Here is a 21,645-nt window from a genome sequence, read left to right as displayed (position 1 = left end):
ATTTTTGTTGCTCTAAAATTGAGTCATGAATTTCATTAAATAATATTAAGATATGTATAATCTTTTGTCTATAAAATGTGTGTTTTCTAAGAAAAACAAGACTTTATGATACTTTCCATCACTGCACATTGTTGCCATATGGCATATATAAACTACCCCTCTAAAAAAAATTTTTTTTTGTATATTTTTATTTCTTTAACTAATTTAAGCAATAAAAATAAAAATAAAAAATTTTTGATGCATGTATAATAATTCATGCAATAGAGGGTTAATTATGTTTATTACATTTGGCTGTGTGCAATTTAGACAATGATGGAGCCCTACATTCTTAAAAATTGCCAAAAGTATGGAAATTACATTGTTTGGTTTGTTCAATTAAGGGTTCTCAAAACCCTGGAATAAAAAAACAAAAGTTTCAAAATCAACTGGAAAGTGCATTATACAGTATTTTTTACATGAACAGATTTTGCTTTAAGGAAAGCTGTGTTATGTCATTAATAACCATGATCCTGTATGTTTTCTCTTAGGAATTATAACTCACTATATAATAGTATGTAGTGAATAAATGTGAAAATAAAATAAACATTGCTGAAGGTGAAAGACCTCAACTATCCGAACAATTATCTTTTCAATTTTAATTTCATTTGTATAACGCTTTTAACATTGGACACTGTCTCAAAGCAGCTTTATAGACATATAAAGTTTTTTAAGAAAAATTATTTCTCCTGTGGTCCTGGAAGCGCTTCTGCTCTCTGAAGGCAAACACAAAGATAACAAAGAGGAGCTTTTTCCGACAGGTCATTCGGGCCCTTAATCAGGATAACATCTAGGATGTGTCTGAAACAACACCTACTATCTCAACCGGATTTGCACTGCAAATATTGCACAATTGCACAAATCTGCGTTTACAGTCAAAATACAGTCAAGTTGTTTCTGTCTCCACTGTGTTCCATATCACTTTTGACATTGTCTCAAAGCAGTTTTACAGAAATATAGAAAAAAAATTTTAAAGTTAAAATTTATCCCTAACATATATCCCTTCTTAAGTAAATTATGGTATATGTAAATTCTGTTTAAAAATAAATTAATAAATTAATAAATTAATAAATTAATTAATTAAAGCATTTCACTGCACACAGTACTGTGTACAATTGTGTATACGGCCAATAAAACTGGATCTTGAAATGCAGCGTCTTGCAAAGTATTAAACAACGTACAGTTAATGCAAGGCTAGTGAACTGTCTGGCCTTATTTACTAGAATGAAGTTGGCTGAGGTAAAAGAATTACATGACATGAAAAAACAGGAGGAAAAAACACCTGCTTCAATAATACGTTTTGCATGCAAAGTCACTACTGTTGGCACAGCATTTGTTGAACATTGGTTCAGTAAGAGGAGTTGTGGTTAAAGCTTGAGCTGCACGGCTGTTTGCGTGAAGCACGTGGTTCACTTTGTTAATTGACAGACATTATTCGCGCGCGCACAAGCCGCAGGTCGCCTTCACAGCGCGCTGTGTTACACGCGCTCATCGGACCCACAGCACCTTTAAACAGAGGCGATCACATTGATTATTTTAAGAAGAAAGCGTTTCTGATCAGCTGGCACAGCCACACTGCGGACTACCTGGAAAAACCGTTGAAGATTTCACCATTTTAGGTAACCATTTCTCATACTTTGCATTACATGGGAATGTAACCAACATGCAAGAACTAGTTTATTCCTATTTATTTTGCTAGGTTCTGGCATACAAGTAAACGTAACTTAAATCAAATATTTAAAAGGCAATGATTCGATCTCAGATTACGTTACACGAAAAAAAAAACGATTTAGTTTGCGAAAATCGGCTTCCTGTCGTGATATCAGACTAGAAATGAGGACGCGATGGTGACTTTGTCTCTGTGCACGATCTATTACCCCAGACCTCAGATCTACAATGTTTACATTATGGAAAACTATAGCCCAGTATCCTTAAGATCAGTTTCAACAACTTCTCCTCATTCACACTACATAAATGTATAGAGTTTAATGGATTTGAATGCAAGAAAATAAGTGTGTGTACATCACACAGTGATGGGTGGATCTTCTTTAGAATTGAAGAGGAGCCAAAACTAACATGCATTAGTAAATATGAATTCCTTAAGTGCATAACAGGACACCTTGTACACACACATTTACACACTCCTATACACACACATTTACACCTAGTAGCAGTTTCCTGTAGCCAGGTCACATGGGGACATGGGTAAAATATTTAACCCAGATGCTTTTCATTCATTCTTTCATTAATTAACAGCTTTATCCTGGTGAGAGTTGTGCTGTGAGTGGAGGATGAAGCCTATTTGTACATTTAAAAATGTATAAAATGTAAAATTTACATCAGCAGTTTATATATTGATGTAAAGATGTTTCATGTTCTCTGTTAAAAGTGATACACCAATTGTATTGAATTGATCAGCCAATCCACCTGCTGTCATGTCGTTGGGAGGTGTGAGGAAACCGGACACGAGACCACATAGACACAAGAGAGACCATGCACAGATATCCCCCACAGGCAGTAACCCAAGCTCAGGATAGAACCTGGGACCCTGGAGCTATACAGTGCCAGTGATACCTACCTTAGATTTTTAGATGTGACTGAACTGTCTTACCTAAAGTTTACACTTTTTATAGTTTGAAACTATCCTGCTTTGCATTGCAGGTAACTCCTGTAGGGTCTGTAGTGTATAACTTGTGCATAATTTGTGTGATCTTTAATGTTTCAGTGGCATTTATACTATTAATTTTTTTCTGTTTTATTTTATAGAAAGAATGGCAAACAATATCACCTGCCCCTCAATCGATGACTTCCGCAACCAAGTCTATTCCACTGCCTACTCCATCATCACCATTTTTGGCCTGGTGGGTAATGGCTTCGCACTGGTGGTGCTCATCCGGACCTACCGCCAATCCTCAGCCTTCCACGTGTACATGCTGAACCTGGCAGTGGCGGACTTGCTGTGTGTGTGCACGCTGCCTTTCCGCGTTCTCTACTATGTACAAAAGGGACACTGGACACTGGGGGACTTTCTGTGCCGCATCAGCTCGTATGCGCTCTATGTCAATCTCTACTGCAGCATTTTTTTCATGATGGCCATGAGCTTTACACGTTTCCTGGCCATCGTATTCCCTGTGCAGAATCTGCGTATGGCCACTGAGCGGCGGGCTCGACTGGTCTGCGCCGGCATTTGGGTTTTCATCTGTGCCACCAGCTCTCCATTCCTGCTCTCTGGCCAGCACATTGATAAAATGACCAACAAAACCAAATGCTTTGAGCCTCCAGAGGAATCAGGCAGCCTAAAGAAGCTGGTGGTGCTCAATTACTTCTCACTGGTGGTGGGTTTCATAGTGCCCTTCCTAGTAATCTTGATTTGTTATGTTGGCATTGTGCGGGCACTGCTGGGAAACTCTAATGCAATGAAGAGTAAGCAAAACACACGTACCAAGGCCATCCGCATGATTGTGGTTGTCATGCTGGCCTTCTTGATAAGCTTCATGCCCTATCATGTGCAACGCACTATGCACCTCCACTTTAAGAAGCAAGGTGCCTCATGTGATGAGATCAACGCCATGCAGAAGTCAGTGGTGATCACGCTGTGCCTAGCTGCTGCCAACTCCTGCTTCGACCCCATGCTTTACTTCTTTTCAGGTGAGAACTTCCGTCATAGGCTCTCCACTTTCCGCAAAGCATCAGTGAGCTCCCTGAGCATGAAGCGGAACCGCAATTTGCCAGCGTCTGCCCGTTGTCTACAGCAGAGCGAGCAGGAGAATTGCATAAGCTCAAACAAACTGGGATAAGGATGAAAATAACAGTACCGCCAGGATAGAAGAATGTGCAAGCAACGCAGCTAGCATGATGTGGTTGGATTTAATTTGATTTCATTTAAGAATTGGCATTAACCCTGCCATTAAGCTTAATCCTAACCTTTTCATATGAGTTCCGTTGTCCAAACTGCTTCCTTATGGAATTACAGAGAATCGTCAAACTGTTACTCTTTATGGAAACTCAGGTTCAACAGAAAAGGTAGGGTGATCAGTGAAGGAAGTTCAGTATTATTAGAGTTTAAAAAGTTGACATGTAGTTTCAACAGGTTTATTGCACTTTCGTTTTCTGGATATTAATTAGCAAGTGAAAGAAAGATAAAGTCTTATAAAAAGCTTAGTAAATGGACTGATGTACTGTACAGAACAGCAGCTTGCTTACAAAATATTGTGTATACTAAATTAATGACGCTGCTTTCAAGAGACATCTGCTTTTTTTGTTCTATTATTATATGTTCTTATTATTAATAATTATGTGCTAACATGCTTATATTTTATAATGTATCTGTTGTACATATGTTAAGGATTGCGAATGTTAATGGATTGTATGCGTACTGTGCAAATGCAGCAAGGTGTTTTATATACAATATACTCAACAACCCAACAGCCTCATTCATACCTAGGGTCAAACCAAAGATGCCACCTAAGATGCCAAACATAAAAAAAAAACGCACAAAAGTTTAACCAAAGCTCAGGATGTACTCGTCAACCCTGGAGCTGTAAAGCCCTGTTATCGAAAACCATTTCTGTTGTAAATATAGAGAAAGAGAAAAAAGGAAGGGGTTGGGGTGGTATGTGGTAACTTTCAGTTTTAGTCTTTTTTGTGTGGTTTTTGAGCTGTAGTTTGGCTAGAGATTTTGCTGAGACCTGACAACTCTGTTCACAAGGTTATATTACTACAGAGGACTGTCAATAGTGCGTCATCCTTAAGTTCTGGTGGTATGATTGCGACCTCTAGTGGCTAAAACGGTAACTGAATGATATGATACATTTGAACGGGACGTTTGGCTACGTCTAAAACCGCGTACAAACTCATAAATACAAGGGCAACAGATTGCTACCACTACAGTGCTTTATGCGCTATAGTGCTTTATTTATACATGTTTTCTTGAATATATGCACTAATCTTCAATCGAACAGTATAATATGTCATACTGTTGAGTAAGAGTAGCTGATAATAGTTGCTGATATAGTTTATTATAACGTTGTGCCTTTAATCAGAAGTTGGGGTGTATCTGTTGCTTTAAATAACACAAATATTCAGAGAACGTTATGTACTTTTTCATTAGTTCAAGACAGCATATTTATGTTTATTTTTATCTTTAATGTCCATTAATGATTATTATTAATGTTGCAGTTCACACTCCAGAAAATAGTTAACTTGATCTCATTTTTGTTTGATTCGAAAAGTCAAACAAATAAACATCAAAACTAAAAGTGCAGTGTTTCTTTAATTATTCTAACATGATTTGTTTTCTCATTTTACTGTGCCATTCGCAAATCATGTAGATTATGTTTGTGTCTATTGTACTGTTGCTGTGAGAGAAGGAAAATATGAATACTTCATTGTGTACGGTACACTGTTAGGCTATTTCTGACAATAAAAACTTGAAACATCAGGCCAAACCATCTTAAGGATCCATCCATCCATTTTCTGTACCGTTTATCCTACTTAGGATCTTGCAGAGCCTGAAGCCCATCCCTAAGGATGCTCTGGACAGGATGCCAACTCATCACAGAGCACAACCACACACACACTCATCAACACACTGCTTTGGGCTGTGAAGGAAACCGGAGTATGTGGAGAAAACTCCTAATGAACAGGGAAATCATGTAAGCTCTGTACACATAGAATGGAGCTGGAAATCAAATCAACAAACCCAGCAGAGCCAGGTAGAACGGGTTAGGCCCTAAACCACCATAATCCCCACACCCATAGCACTAAAAAATCTTTTTTTTCTTCTTTTTTTCCATTCTGATTTTACTGGAAATTTCGTATTAAGCCTGAAACATCCAAAATAAGTCAGTAACATTTGCCTACATTTCCTTGCCAAAGACTTTTTAGCCCCAAAACAAAACAAGTGCATGGTATTTATATAAAACACGATGACATAACAGTGCATAAAACAAAAGATCCAATCGGCTTGTTTAAACCCTGATTAAAGCTATGGGGCTGAAATAAACCTAGGGAATGTTGTACATTGAGATGCCCGCGTTTTCACTTCAAACTTTCCTCCTTCCTCCCCCTATGGGAAGACCTTGGTCAGGCTTACGGAATTTCGCTTGCACTGCGCATGCGCCCGATGAGAGCCTGATGGCGATGTAGAAGCGCGAGATCGGGAATTCACCTCAGATGTCCCCTCTTTCAGCCAAGTGGAGGTTGTGGTGGGGATCAAGGCAAACAAGCAGACTTGCGGAATAGCGAGGATCTCGGGGACGGATTCAGATCGATTTGCGACTCCTCGCCACCTCGTGTAATCACATGCGAGCGTCTGCGTCGTCCATGTCTTCTCCGTTCCGGCACTATTGCGGTAGGCAACGACTATTTCCTCTCATCACTCATGTATCGAAACGGCGCTCTGCTTTGAAAGCAACGCGTTTAGGGGTCCTGTCCAATTTCCATTTCCAGACTACTCCCTCCGTATGGTCACCGACTCAGACTACGCCCTGTTCGTCATTAACTGACCCTCATCATTTTCCCAACTTCCGCCTGGATCCGAGGACTTTAAAAAAAAAACGATTTAATGAATAGGATTTTTTTTCTTTAACTTGAGACCGGTTGGTGGTTAACTTATAACGCCATATCTATTTGTTACAATATTACAAAAAAACCCCGTTAGTTAGTTTTCGTGTGTAATTATACCGATCACTATTGCTATGGCTGCTGAAGCCAGATTAAATACGAGTACGTGGCAACGCTGTTTATTTTATTTACTGAATGCAGCTACAGTCCCTGATTGTATTCAGTGATCAAGTCAACACTTCTACACTAGCTGTTTATCTCAGTGTGTTGAAAAGGAGGCGTAGTTTTTTTTTTAAAAGGGTTGTGTGTTTATTGTCTATATAAATAAGTCTATTTAAAATAAATTTACATAATTGCTTTTGGGATCAGTACAGAATAGTTTTAGGGAATTTTAGGGAAAAAATAATAATAAAACTTTATTATGCATATGAAAATATTTAGGTTATGTCATTTAACAAAGAAAATGTTTTTATATAAATATCATATGATATATGAAGACCTTCATTAAATGTAATAATTTAACACACAAGGTTGAAACTTCATGCCAATTGTAAAGACTCAAGAAGAAATGTTTGCATTAAAATGTGCTGCTTTCCATTAGAATTTGTTAGAAAAAATACAGATGAAACCTCAGAAACTTTTACCCTGACACAATATCATTATAATATTGTCATATTTAACAGCTCTGCTAATGATCATGTTCATCAGTATCATCCCCATACTGCAGACTACATCTTCCACTACAAACAAGTGTGTCTCCAAGTCAAAGATCAGGGTTTACACAGGTTTTTTTTGCGTTTCCTTGCTATATTTCAAAAGAGTCATTGGGGACTGGGGTACTGCACTTTCCGCCTTGTTTTATTTGTGGTTCAACAGGTAGTACACTTTCAGTTTGTTCTGCTTTCATGTCTCCTCTGCGAATAGATTCAAGGCAGCGGGAATCTGACTACTGATGTTATTATACATAATACAATAATAATCAATTTCCATTATATACATACAGTAGCACGAATAGTACTTGGAGTAGTGCAACAGTAACAGACTAACTCTTACAACGCTGTGAGTGTTAATAAATCATTCCTTAAACACAGGTCAAGTCCTGTTCTGTTATCATCCCAGTTCCAAGGCAAGGATTTGACACCCGGTTCAAATCCCCACTCCTGAATGAACCCTTGCAGGTTGAATTGATACCTACAGGGGTGTATTAGTTTGCACAGTGTTCATTTAGCTCCAGATGGATGTGTGCTGTAGGTGTTTATTCAGAGCTATGGACCCTGTTATTTTGTTTCACAAGCCTCTGAGGTCTTGTGCAGGTCTGATATGAGGGAAAATGTGTGTTTGTTAGAGAAAAAGAAAGACAGACACTGTGTGTGTGTGTGTTGTGTGTGTTTGACTACAGAGTTGATCAGTTTAATTACACACCAGAACTATGAGCTATGCTGTACACCAGCTGACACTGGTTAGGAAAACTATATATTTATCTTAGCCCTGTTTTAAAGTTGGGTTATTTTTGGATGTGACTAATGATGTTCTTCCAGGAGAGGGTAGAAGGAAGGTGAAAGGAGTGGCCACAGGAAATCGAGATTCCCCATTTCAGCCTCTTTTGTCTGACAGGGGTTCGGTTTCCTCAGTGCCCCGCGCCTGGTGTCACACCCTTCAAAGCCTGGCCTCATGCTGGATGCCCCGAGGGCATTTTTCACACTCTGATCTCATTCTTTCTGCTTCCCTTGTTCCCTCCCTGTGACACAACCAAACTGTAAAATGTTTCAGTAAAGCTGCTATGAACTAGGGGTTGTACGAATGTTCGTTTTTAGTAGTCGACTAGTAATTCAAAACTAGTAGCTGACTAGTTGTCGATTCAGAGCATCATTATTTTAGGCTTTTTTTATTGCTATTATCAAAAGCAAGGAATTCGTCAAACTGCGTTTCAGTTAGAAATCATACACAGGCTGCAAATGACATTCCAGTCACAGTTTGCCTACTTATGCCATTTTGCATTATAAATAGTGTGAGTAATAACAAGAAGAAGTGCACTTTAAGTACCTGGTTGAAGCAAAGTGTAGAATCTTGGACAGTGCATGGACTCGGTGCTCTTAGCTTGGCTTATTTAGTGTTAGGGGGCGGGGCTATCAGGTGCTGACGCTGGATGAGGAAATATTTTCAAGATGGCTGAAGACACTTTGGTGGACAAGACACCATACAAAGGTTTTTTGAATGAGCTCACTCTTTATATTTCTTGTTAGTAACAAATATGTTGGTGTTCCATTTAAGCTGATACTATCCTTCTTCTAGATGTACGTAGTGTATAGTGTAAGAGCAGAGTGTGTAGTAGTAATCATTTGGAAATCATTTGGCAGCTAGTGTCTTCAGCTGTACTGTTAATGACATAAAGAAATAAATCGGTGCCATAAATGTACGAAATAATCAATCTGTCATTACATTACACAGAGTTACATCATGTGGATGAGCTGGAGGCCCAGTTGCTTCTGAAACCGAGAACGTGCAGCATGGAAGTTCGTGTCTGTCAATAGAGCCCTTCTTATAGCTCAATGACTAGTCTTCTTCGGATGAAGTGTGACTGTGTCTACAGCAGGGTCTTTTTTCCATCAAATTCAGCCCCAGCTTCAGCAGCATCAAAAATGAGATCAGTCTAAACTTGCATAGTGGGTCAGGAGTGTAGTGAATGTGATAGTTTGCACACATTAACTATACTCCAGTATAAGGATTTTATTGAGACTTTAACTTTAAAGGACAGAAATTTCTTCATGAGAAATTCCTATACAATCTTTCTACATGTAACCATAAAACTCATATCTAATAATTATAATAAAGTTCCATTAAAGCAAAATATAATCTTAGAAATGATATTTCCTATAATGTGTAGCAGACTTTGAGAACTTGCAGACAGTTTTTTTTGACCTTGTGTCTCGACTGTGTCTAGTGAATGTACATTAGATGAGTCATGAGTGTTTGGACGTCTGACCCTCAGACCCACATGTGCGTGGTGAACATCCTATTCCGGATTTAATCTCCTTTTACTCTTCTAATAACTTCCACTCTTCTGGGAAAGCTTTCCACTAGGTTTGGGAGCACAGCTGTTGGGATTTCTGTTCATTCACCGACAAGAGCATTACTGAGATTAGGCTGTGATGCTGGTTGAGGAGGTCTGGTACACAGCCAAAGTTCCAGCTCATCACAGAGGTGTTCAATGAGTTTAACGTCATGGCTCAGAGATTGCTTAATGCACAGGAGCATTGTCATGCAGGAGCAGGATTGAGCCTCCAGTGAAATGGAATCTTACAGAGACATTTCAGACAATTGAGCGCTTCCAACATGGGTGTGATGGTCAGGTGTCCACATACTTTTGCCCATATAGTTTATTTTTTTCAATGATTTAACTAATTTAAATCATTACTAGGTTTAGTTTATGCAACCCCTAGTATGAACCTAAGTGGTTATAGAAGACATTCTGAAAATGTGTTCTCGAGATCCTTGACGATGCAGCCGATTGTTATCGTGAGTCGGTCAGTGTTACACAAGCAATGACGGTACGCTCTCAGGAGTATGAGGTGGATTGAGATGTTATTATTTTGTCACAATATAAAGACAGTTCACTCTTTGCTCAGAAGCCAAAAACTAGTGAGCAGCCGCAAGTTCAAAGATATTACTGTGTAAAGACGAATAAGAAACGTCTTGTGTTATACATCACAATCAATGAAGTCTTATAACACATCACTCATCAACAAAATGACAAGCTCTCAATAATATCATGCTGTTAGTAAGTGAATTAGCATTGGCACACGTCTGCGCAGGACTAAACAGGGCTGGAGGTGCTTCATTCAAGAGCAGCTGTTGAACAGGGGCAAATGGAAGGAGCCAGCGGCCGCCGATATCAAAGAGTTATTGTGCAGCACTGGTGCCCTTGGCTGAGGGGTGCCTGGCACTGCCAGGGCTCTTCACCCACAATCCCACACTAAGCTCTCACCACTTACAGGCCTCTACAAGCATGAGAGTAACTGAAAGATAAAGACACACAGGCATAACTGAGTCTTTATTATTCACATGATTAATAAAATAGGAATATGAAGCTGAGCAGAACAATTTCATACAGAAATGAATCCTTGATATCATAATCAAATGACTTTACAGTGCAGTGGAGACTATTCAGCCGTATGCTAATGTAACAACGGATGAAATTTTCCTTACTTTCGAAAGTTGACTTTTGCAAGCGAGCAAACTTTTAAGAATGCATGATTTCAGAAGCTGCCGGAGTCAGAGCTGTGCTCAGGGTGACAAGAGCTGAAGCCAAATTATTTACATTCACTATGGTGTATATATATCATCACTGTACGTTTATTGTGTAGACATTTACTAACAACTGGGTACAATAATTGGAAAACTGTATAATAATTATATTATAATATAATATTTTATTTAAAAAAAAAAAGTAGTTAAAAATGCAGGATTCAAATGATCTGAAAGTTCGAGATCTTTTTCTGAGCAACTGGATTATATGTTATTTACTTCACTTTAAATGTGTTTACAGTCGTTTACTGTACTTTATTTTACAGTACAAATTTACAGTCATGTTTTTACAGCGTATTAGCCCCGCTTTGAAACGTCCTGCTATACCACAGTGCTGTTGAATTCTCAATGCTGATTGGTCACAACACGACTCAGATGCTACATACCACTGCAAGGCAAATTACAGATTTCTATTAATGCACTCGTCCTAATATCTTATTATTTCTATCATAGGCATATAATGACTGAAAATATATCAACATTTCCTGTAGCATGTTTAGAAGGAGTCTCCAGTGTCAGCACTCTGTAACAGTTAAAGCTTGAACTGGAGAGGCACTGGGATGTTTTAATCGTATTAACTTGAAGAGAGATATAAGAGAGGTGTGAGAGGGAACGGCTGTTTATAGCTGCTTTAATGTAAGCGATAAAAGGAAATATATTGTTCTGTGGGAGTCACAACATTAAATAGATCTGTAAATGGATAAAGCATGGTGTTTTATAATGAAACCAAATGGAGAATTCATTGTGAGCATGCTGTGGTATAAGTGAAAAGTACCTTAAGATGTGCAGTTCTTGGAAAATAATAAGCCTTATGCTAACAACTGCACATCACACCACTACGCTGTGGATTATTTTTGTAATATTTTTTCCCTAATTTGTGATGCAGGAAACTTTGCACTTAAAAAATAAATAAATAAATAAATAAATAATAAATATTATTATTTATTTATTTATTTATTTATTTTTACTGAAAACTGATTGAATCGGTGAAATTGCAAGCACAGGATTCTGAATTAAGCTACTAGCACTGAAGACACATGTAATTACTTTCCATGATCGCTGTAATCATGCTCGGTTCACGAGATTCAAAGAAAGCTGAGGCTGAGTACGTGTTGTGATGTTGTCACATGACGCATCTCTGCACAAAATCGTTGCACGATCATTTTGAAAATATTATGATCTGCTGAAACAAACCCTTGAATTTGCAAAATGATGAACTGTATGATGTAAGCGAAGTGGAGTGAAGTGTTTAGTGGGCGTTACCCATCATTAAACAGAACTAAAAGTGAAATAAAAGTACTTGTGCAGTTAAAATGTGGAAAATAATCTGCTTCATGGTATCATACCACATCATATCACTGTGCCATCCTGGTGTAATTTATTCCTCACACGCTACACGTTTAACCCATTAAACTCCTCACTATCACAACTCCACAGCTTTCATTTGATGTAATGTAGTGAGAGTATCGTGTGTTAGAATTGCTGTGTAATACTGTACTCCTCATACCAAATAACTATAAAGAGAAATGAGCTTAGACAGTTCAACAGTGCACACTGATAAATCTGATAGGAATCACGATCCACTTTCTCCTGACTCTCTCTCTCTCTCACAGACTTTCTCCTGATTCTCTCTCCCTTTGTCCGGAACCTCTGTTTCTCTCACATGCGCTATCTCTCTCTCCATCTCTCTCACAGACTTTCTCCTGATTCTCTCTCCCTTTGTCCTGAACCTCTGTCTCTCTCTCTCTCTCTCTCTCTCTCCCCTGACATCCCCCCCCCCCACACACACACACACAACCTCCTATAGTCTGGGTGATTAGTTCGAGCGTGATACCCACCAGGGAAGTGCGTGTGGTCCAAGCTCTAAAGCGTTCACAAGCACAGGTCGTTTCGTTCTCTGGCGTCATGCAGGCCTTTCTGTCACATCGCACGTGTTCCCTGTGTTTCCTGTTTACAGCCTGGGCTGAATTTTCTACTGACGAGTGTGGAGTTATTGACTCCAGATGGGAAACCTAGCATGGAGTTTGGAGCGACAGAGAAAAAAAAAAGAGACTCTGACCACATCACTGCACTCCGTTGACTTGATTTTTTTGTTTTTGTTTAATCAGACTTTCCATGAAGAAGGCTTCAAGTTGTGCAGAAGTCTGTGTAGAGGTCAAATATGTTCAGATATGAAGGACAAAATCCAGCGTCATTTTTTTTCCCCTAGATTTCTCAATCGCTGGATAAAGGCTAGACTTGTTTCAAACACAGATCGCAGTGTGGAATATCATTTTGCTTCTTTCCGTTTAGGGTAAATTTCTCGTTTAAAACCATTCTTGTAAGATCATCATACATTATTCAGAGACACTAAATTTCAGTAGTGAAATAAAACTATTCTTATTGCAGCTACAGGGGGAGCCTTTCAGAACTAATAATCAAAACTACACAACTCTAACCCTCCAATATTTATAGCATGATCGCATGCTGATAGCATCTGAATAGTGGTTTATTTTGTAACATTATTGTTGTTCTGAATCGTCTGTGTTTGTCATAATAAATCAGATGAAATAGTAAGTGCTCCCCCCTCCATTGCACAAGTTGGTATCATCCATCAGCACTCCATTACTGGCGTGGGACTGAGAGAGCATGAGGAGATTTAAAAAGATGATGATCAGAGAAAGAGTAAAAAATATAAAATGTACTCAGAAGCATGTAGGATATTATGGTGGAATCTAGCTAGCACTCCATCTATTATAGCTAGCTGTCAATAACAAGTTTGCAAAAAAATTTGGGTTTGAAAAACAGGATGCAAACCCATTCAACACCCCAGTGTTCACATCAACTTGCAGCTGTATTTATCCTTTATTTTATCATTTAGCTGTGTTAAAGGTTGAGTTTGTTGAGACAGGGTTTAGTAACAGTGTGAAACGTTGGATTATTAATAACCGGGATTAGTTGTTTGTATGAGCAGTGTGAAATGGCCAACAGGATAACCCAGGATCCATTTCAGCTCACATGTTGTGTAGATAAAGTCTGATGATGATGAAAGATATACATCTGTAGAGCAGCTGGTGATGTGGGAGGAATATCATTGTGCTGCTATTGTATAGTGAGCTGGAGATACTGTGGCTAAATTCTTAATTCTGGCAAACAGAAAAATGAAAATGAACGCAATGAAAATTTTTACCAGTCAGATATATTTCATTAAATGATGTATGAAATGTGTTTATTTAGGAGACTTTCTCACCTCACTTCTGCATCTCACCGCAAGGATAATAAGCATGGAGCCAGATGTTGGTAAAACTAATCCATTTGCCTGAAACCATGTTAGCGAAGTTTGTTTTCCTCTCACAGTAAATATTAGGCTTCGATCGACAGGTTGAATATCTGTCATAAAATCATAATGGTGACATAAGCTTAGGGAGGTTTGTAATCGGATGTCGGCTGTCAAGATGTCCACGATGCAGCTGTTTTCTCACATCAGCATCAGAACAGGGAAGAGTGTATACACGCTCTGTACAGTCAGCATTCGAAGACAATTAAAAGAAACGGTTGAATGGCCTAGTAAACAATATTAATAACAGGAAGTTTAGTCAACAGAAGAGATTTTTCACAACCTGGAGGTGAAGGCAGATTTAATAAAGTGCTAAAAGACTACACATAAGAGTCAAACAAAGAGACCAGAACTTAAGCAGCAGTGCTAATGATGGGTGATCAGACGGTCATGTGACTTGCTGGGCCGCATGTGTAACGTAGGTCAGATGTATTTATGTATTAAAAAAGGGACATTGTTCTGTGATACTCAGATTTCCACAGACACAAAAATAATCCCAGTCCTGTTTTTTTCTCAGTTAAAGCTCTGCTGCTTAAACATACTTGTTGTGCAGTGATGTTATACCGAAGATATTAATCATCTTTCTATCTCTTTTCTTTATTGTCTCATAGGAGTTGATGTCAATGAACTCTCTCTTCAGCTATGATGACAGATCAGCACCTCCCACTTTTGGAGGCCACACCCATGCTGGCTGAAATGCCCCTCTACCCCCACATGATCAGCCGAGACAGCATGCAGCAGGTGAGTGAGCCAGAGCCAAAGGAGGTCGAGATCTTCAGATAGCGAGCTCTTGACTGAATATTAGCTACAATACAGATTTTACTTTATTTCTGAGAGTCATGATTTCATGATGAACTCTGTCATTCGATTTCACAACATTTGGCTCCGAATGCAGGGTTTATTAGCAGACCAAGGCAGACCATCCAGAGAGCCAAAGCCAACTCAGAGTGATAAACAGGCACCGAGGTTTTTATAACTACACTATGCAGTTGCCAGTACGCGCTCCAAATCAGTTTTCTTGCCGCTGAAATGAAACACTTTGGAGAGAAAGGTTTTGTATATAAAATGAGGGCATAACGAGAAAGCTTCTCCCCGATTCACGAGTCTGAATCTCAGCATTTCTGGGAGCCAAAAAGCAGGGGGTGGGGCATGTAGCTGGCATACTGTCCCTCGCCTGTCAATCACAGTGATACAAGCCTAGCCACTTAGTGTGTGCATGTATGAGCTCCAGAATGCAGAAGTGTGTGTTACACTGCCCTGTGATGCAGCAGTAGCAGCAGTGTGATTGCAGCTCTAGAAATTGCATCAAAACCCGCTGTTTCTTCAGAGGCAGACAGGTGACTGAATCCTAGACAATTTGTGGCAACAGTTTGGGGAAGAAGTACATATGGATGTGATGGTCAGGTTATCCACAAGTTTTTTGCCTATATGTACAAGATTTTATCAGATTTTACGGTTCAATTTGTCTATACTTTACTAACTGGTAATCCTGGTTATTCGTAATCTGATGTATCACACTGTACATTCTTAAACCCTGACTTCTTTTTTGCATATTTGCGATGTCAACAGCCACGACTGAATAAATACAGCACAAGATCACTTTAACTCTTTGTCTCACGCTTTTGCATCAGTGAGAAAAAATGTCGCTGTGTAAATCCTCGTGGCTGTTTTATGGCTTCTGAGATGTACAAAAGCAAGAAAACAAAGACAAATATTCCTGTTTACGTAATGTGGGGTTTCTGTGACTGTACAAAGCAAAAAATTTAAAGACCTACAACAAAGCATCACATTTATTATTTCAGAAATGATATCAGTTATTATAATCAGAAACTGATTAAATATTGTTTTCTTTTCTTTCTTTCTTTTTTTTTCTGACTCTCTCTCTGCTAAGCTGAATGCTGAGCATCATCATCCTCACACCAGCTGATTTCTTAAAGCATCATATGGAAATGTGATGTTATGGTTTTTTTGACTGTTGATCGCATTTTACTGCAGAATTGCTTAAGAAGTCCGCCGTCCAGCTGAGCTCTCACGCTTGGCCCAGTTTTCAGCCGCACAGCTGATAATGTTATTACACACTCCTGTCTGTATTCTCCCTAAAACACATGTGGTGGAAATGCTAGTTTTCTGTCTGCCAGGGTTCAGGGTTTAAATCGTTTATCATTTTATTGTTTTAAATGGAAAAAATCTAAATTCGAGGGGAAAAAGTAATAAAATATTGCACAAGCCTAGTTCAAAGTGTTCTTGAAGTAATAAGGAGATTTGTTTTGTTTACATTTCTGATTGTGTAATCCCACGCTGCTATTGGTTGTTTTTAGATGAGCGTAATCGTAATAGCAGCAGTGGTGTTCACACATTCAGCCACAAAGCAACTGGAGATCGTTCGTTCTTAATGAGAGCTGGTGACTTCCGGCGAGCTACAGCAACCATCAGTGACTAGATGATTAAAGTTGAGAAAAGTTTATCTTTATGCAAATATAACGTTGCAGCGACTAACCAATGGGACAGTAAAGTGCTTGTGATTCGTGTTAAAGATCACACACTGCTTCTCCTTCATCTTGCAGGATATGATACACATACACACGGCTGGATTTTTTTTATACAAACACCTGAATGCTTCATTTATGTGGCAAGAAAACTTATTTGGAAGGCTAGCTGATCAGAGAAACGTTATTACTGCCAGTTGTAGAAATGCCTACCTGCGACTTGCAGAGATGAAAACCTAGCGTCAATTTTTTTAAAAATCCATCATGTGCCTTTAGTTGTAATGGCGTCACATGTGCTTTCCGTGATTACATCAGGTTATGCGTTCTCAGACAACCGATCTGTTAGCGTGCTGTTGCTGTCTGCATTACATTGTGTAAAGCTGGCTTTATTCTAGCGCTAATTATTACCAGCTGAAGCTCCTTACGTCTGTCGTGGTCAGGATTTGATTTTGTGGGTGGTTTACTGTAGGAGTGTTATTTCCCATTCGGTATTTATTTATTTATATTTATATTTTTGTATTTTGACTTTTATCAGTTTATCAGTCTGATGTCAGTTTAACCACAGTGGAGCCCCTGAAGAGACAAAGTCCTGAATTTTAAAAAGCAGCTATTTGAAAACTTTTGAGACAAAACTCCGGGTCATGTGAGAGCTTTGAGTGAAGCCAAGCTTAGCCAAGAGAGGAGAGAGGAGAGGAGCGAAGTGTCTGCATTCCTCACAGTCGAGCTCTGCCAGCAGAATTTCCAGGAAGAGGAGGCGAAATGGGGGGAGGGAAAGGGGCTGGAAGTGTACACATCCGGAACTCGGGTCCTGATAGCCTCCGCTGATGGGAGGGTGGCAGTGTGTGTGTGTGTGTGTGTGTGTGAGAGAGAGAGAGAGAGAGAGAGAGAGAGAGAAATTGGTTGTGTGTGTGTGTAGGTTGGTGGGTGGGTGGCTTGGTGGGATTGTGTGTGTGTGGGTGTGTGGGTGGGACGTGTGTGCTCTTCCCAGCATGTGTTTCTTTTTCACAGTTACTCTCATCAGTGTGTGAAGCAATAGTTGCTCTGCTGTATTGTAGTGTTTATAGTCTTACAGAATCATTTTACACAGGATTTTCACAGACTAGAAGATAGAGCAGTGTAAAGTACCCAGTGATAAAAGTGAATGAAGGTCACGTAAAGTAGAAACAGATAAAGACAATGCAGAATATAATATCGCACTTTTAACACTTTTGTCACTTTTTTAACACACTTTTATTTGCATTCATTAATCACGAGCAAACGTTGTATTAAGTAACCGTGTGATTGCGGCCCGGTGCGTTCGCTCCATGTGAAAAAGCATAGCACCAAGAAGAAAAAAAACACAGTGTGGGGAAATCTTTTATTCATTCATGGCTCCCTCTTGAAAAAGAAAGCCACATTCCATGCCTGCTTTCCCATCGTTTGGCCTCCAGATCAAAGCGTGCTGCGAGCTCAAAGGCCACACAAAGAGCAGGAACGAGGGCTCGGCTTGAGACGTGGCTTTTGAGCAACTTTATCTCCTTGAGAGCGACCGGCAGATTAGCCTCAAACAGTCCAGGTCACTGCGCCTCACTACGCTGTCCATCAGTCCTGACACAGGGAGGAAGGAGATCCAGCATCACTTTTCCAGCTTTCCAGACCTTGTAGTTTTCCATGACGTACTCCATCCCCAGCTCCACAACACAACTCCCAACAACTTCCCATTCCCAGGAAAAACCGTACCTGAGGAAGTGAATGCACGTAAGCAATTAGCAATTCATTAGACACACGGAGCAGAACTTTGCTGAAAGGCATTACGGATATACGATTATTCATCCTAATTAAGCCTCAGTGACTGGGGTGAGTGACTCAACCCGGGCAGTAACTGAACTTCCCAACACTCCCACACACACTTTACCAGAAGCTGTGTTTCTACTAGCGTTGAGGATCAGATCATGTTTTTTTTCCCTCCCTGTTCCTGTGCACTTTGTAACTCTTTTCGGATCAAATTAGCTTCGTTATTTTTTGTTGTTTTCTGTCGTTTGCATACGGCATCTGCTAGAGCACCAACTATCTCTTCTTATTTTACGTCGTCTTGCTGAAGTAGGAGAAAAAAAAGTCCAAATATTTACCCTGTGCCTTTAAAACTGCTTCCTCAGCCCATACACATTGTGGGATTGTTTGCTTTTGTTTTGGCAGAGACGAAGCAGCTGCTTGACGTCGTTTGTGGTTTTTGGGATCAGATCGGACAATGCTTGGATGTCACTGCAGTTCTGCGTCCTAACTATTGCGCTATTGCTCTTATTACTTTAACTCTTGACTAGTGTATTCCTGTCAGGGGAATTTATCAGGTTGAGCTTTGTTTTTATTGTGAGTCACAGTACAACACACACACACACACACACACATGCGGCTCCTCAAAGACAGGAAGATCTGACCCAGTGTGGCGTAGTTTGATTAGTACAGCAGAGAAATTGTGCATTGAGCTAGACTCTGATGCACTAATGACACACGAGCTCAGTATCATGTCAAGTCAAGCAGGCTTCATCATGCCTCTCATTCCTCACATGTAACGTTAGGAGCAAAAGCTCGTTGCCCTCACAGCCATAGTGACAGACTAGAGAAAAATAAACACCGGGACAGACAGAACAATGACAATACACACAATAAATCCATATCGTACACAATTAATTATAAACTCTATGAAATGATAAACTTAATACTGATATTACTTTAGTGTGTTGAAATAAACTGCTGAAGTGTTAAATATCCAACTGTATTGATTTAACCAAATTTTTGTGTGTGCATATCACAATTTGGGGATGTAGTAGCTTAGTGGTTAAGGTGTGTGTCTGCTGATCGGAAGGTTGTGAGTTTGACTCACAGGTCCACCAAGCTACCACTGGGCCCCTGAGCAAGGTCCTTAACCCTGTAATTGTTCAGTTGTATGAAAAATAAGATAAATTGTAACAATAACAGAGCTAATGCACATTTTATTCATGTAAAATAGTAACTAAAAATCAATGCATGTAGCAGCCACATTAATCAGCATGTTTTCTGGATGCTGCGATATAAGCAGTGTTACTTTTTGCAGAGGTGGCTCAAGTGGTTAAGGCTCTGGGTTGTTGATTGAAAAGTCGTGGTTCAAGCCCCAGCACTGTCAAGCTGCCACTGTTGGGCAATTGAGCAAGGCCCTTAACCCTCTCTGCTCCAGGGGTAGTGTATCACAGCTGCCCCTGTACTCTGACCCCAACTTCCTCAGCTGGGATATGCTCAGAAAAGAATTCCACTATGCTGTAATGTATGTGTGGCGACTAAATAAAGGCTTCTTCTTCTTATAAAGGCTTCTAAAGTAGTTTGCACTCATGCAGGTAAAGGACAAAGATCGCCGCTTAAACCAAACTTTCAAAATCTAGACACAGACGGAGACAAATTTGTTGGTACCCTTCCAAGAAAAAAGAAGAACCCACCATTTTCTTTCAAATAACTTGAAACTTACAAAGAATCATTGGCTTCCATCATTATTTCATATTTAATATGATTCTGAGTTAGTGCTTCATATTTAAATTCAACAACGCGTTTTAAAATAATAAAACAAATGAGAATGGCATGCACAAAAATGATGCTACCTTTAATCTAATGCTGTGTTGCACAACTTTTACAACCGGAACACGCTATAATAGAGCGTGATTACATGTGTGTATGTCTTCACTGCTAGTGGCATAAAAGAAGAATCCTGTGCTCCCAGTTTCACAAATTCAAGCACAAAAAACTCAATTTGCAATTTGTGTCACAAATTAAAAACAAAAACAGCAAAATCGAGCATTTTTTGGCCGCCACAATCACAAAAAAAACTCTTTGAGGGACTGCTTGCATATTTTATTGTCTTACACAAGCCCACAGTGTTAATCTGTTTATTTTTAGTCTTCGATAATGTGGAGCATGTGCCATACAAATCCCTGTAAGTTGCTAGTAGAGAAATAAAAACAGATTAGAATTAGCTTCAATTAATAAATAAAAGGAAGCAGGGATTTGTTTTATTACAGTCTGCACTGCTGTTATAGGAGACGAATCCTCGCCTTCTGACCAATCAGATTAGAGAATTCAGAAGTGCTGTGGTACAAGTGCTAAGCAGTTTGGGGTTGTATTTAGTATCAAACTAAAGTAAATGTTAATCAGGCATTGATGAAGTCTTTGCCTTGCTTTTTTTCCTTTTCACCTCCTTCCACCTCCAATCTCCCTTTCTCCTCCCCCTTTCTCCCTCCCTCTTTCCTCACCTCTGGGGTTTGGCTCCCAGGGATGGCAATGGCTTTGGGGGCTGGTCGGGGCATTCCACGCATACTTCTACCCCTCTTCCACTGTCTGTATCCTGCATTCCTCACATACTGCCCCTGTCCGCTTCCTCCCCCATTCTCTCTCTCTCTCTCTCTCTCTCTCTCTCTTTCTCTCTCTCTCTCACACACACACTCTCTCGCTCTTTCTTCATTCCATTCACTTTATCTCTCTTTCTCTCTCTCTCTCTCTGTCTCTCTCTCACTCTCTCACTCTCTCTCTCTCTCTGTTTCACCTTCTTCCTCTGCTCTGCACTGACTCTTGCACAATATCAGCAATTGTAGGCATAATGTTTTGTCAAAATGTCTGTCTTATATGTAGTCCCATGGTTCTGACCATCATGGTGTCAGTGTGCAGCAGGCAGCGGGTGCATGTGTGCGGAGACAGATGTAACATCCAGGCCAGTGTACATTTCCCATGGAGGTGTAATTTGTCAAACAGGGTCAGGGCTTTGTGCACACACTCTGCAGGCTCGGGAAACAAACACATGCTCTTGGACGTGTGTGGACGAGTGTTTGCACTGAGCTGGACCTCACCTCAGCTGGGAAACCACTGCGTCTCTGCACACATGCTGGAATTTGGATAGAAGCTATTAGAAGTAGGAGATTCTTCTTCTTTGTTCTTCTTATC

The 21,645-nt window shown here is 39.7% G+C and overlaps 2 protein-coding genes across 2 annotated transcripts in view; both read left to right on the top strand.

Moving 5' to 3' along the window:
• Positions 1-1,400: 1,400 nt before the first annotated feature.
• Positions 1,401-5,641, top strand: cysltr1 (cysteinyl leukotriene receptor 1). Its single transcript, XM_058396557.1, has 2 exons — positions 1,401-1,655; positions 2,803-5,641. Exon 2 carries the CDS (start codon positions 2,808-2,810, stop codon positions 3,831-3,833), a length of 1,026 nt encoding a protein of 341 aa, XP_058252540.1. The 5' UTR covers positions 1,401-1,655; positions 2,803-2,807; the 3' UTR covers positions 3,834-5,641.
• A 516-nt stretch (positions 5,642-6,157) lies between these two features.
• LOC131357538 (fibronectin type-III domain-containing protein 3A-like) overlaps positions 6,158-21,645 on the top strand; it is a 40,965-nt gene continuing 25,477 nt past the window's right edge. Inside the window, exons 1-2 of the mRNA XM_058396556.1 lie at positions 6,158-6,388; positions 14,833-14,962. Coding sequence (XP_058252539.1) covers positions 14,864-14,962 — 99 coding nt within the window. The 5' untranslated portion in view covers positions 6,158-6,388; positions 14,833-14,863. The remainder of the gene's footprint in view (positions 6,389-14,832; positions 14,963-21,645) is intronic.

The sequence above is a fragment of the Hemibagrus wyckioides genome, linkage group LG08 (assembly GCF_019097595.1).
Source record: "Hemibagrus wyckioides isolate EC202008001 linkage group LG08, SWU_Hwy_1.0, whole genome shotgun sequence".
Lineage (NCBI taxonomy): Eukaryota > Metazoa > Chordata > Actinopteri > Siluriformes > Bagridae > Hemibagrus > Hemibagrus wyckioides.
The sequence above is the reverse complement of the archived record's forward strand: the minus strand, read 5'-3'. Positions and strand labels throughout refer to the sequence as shown.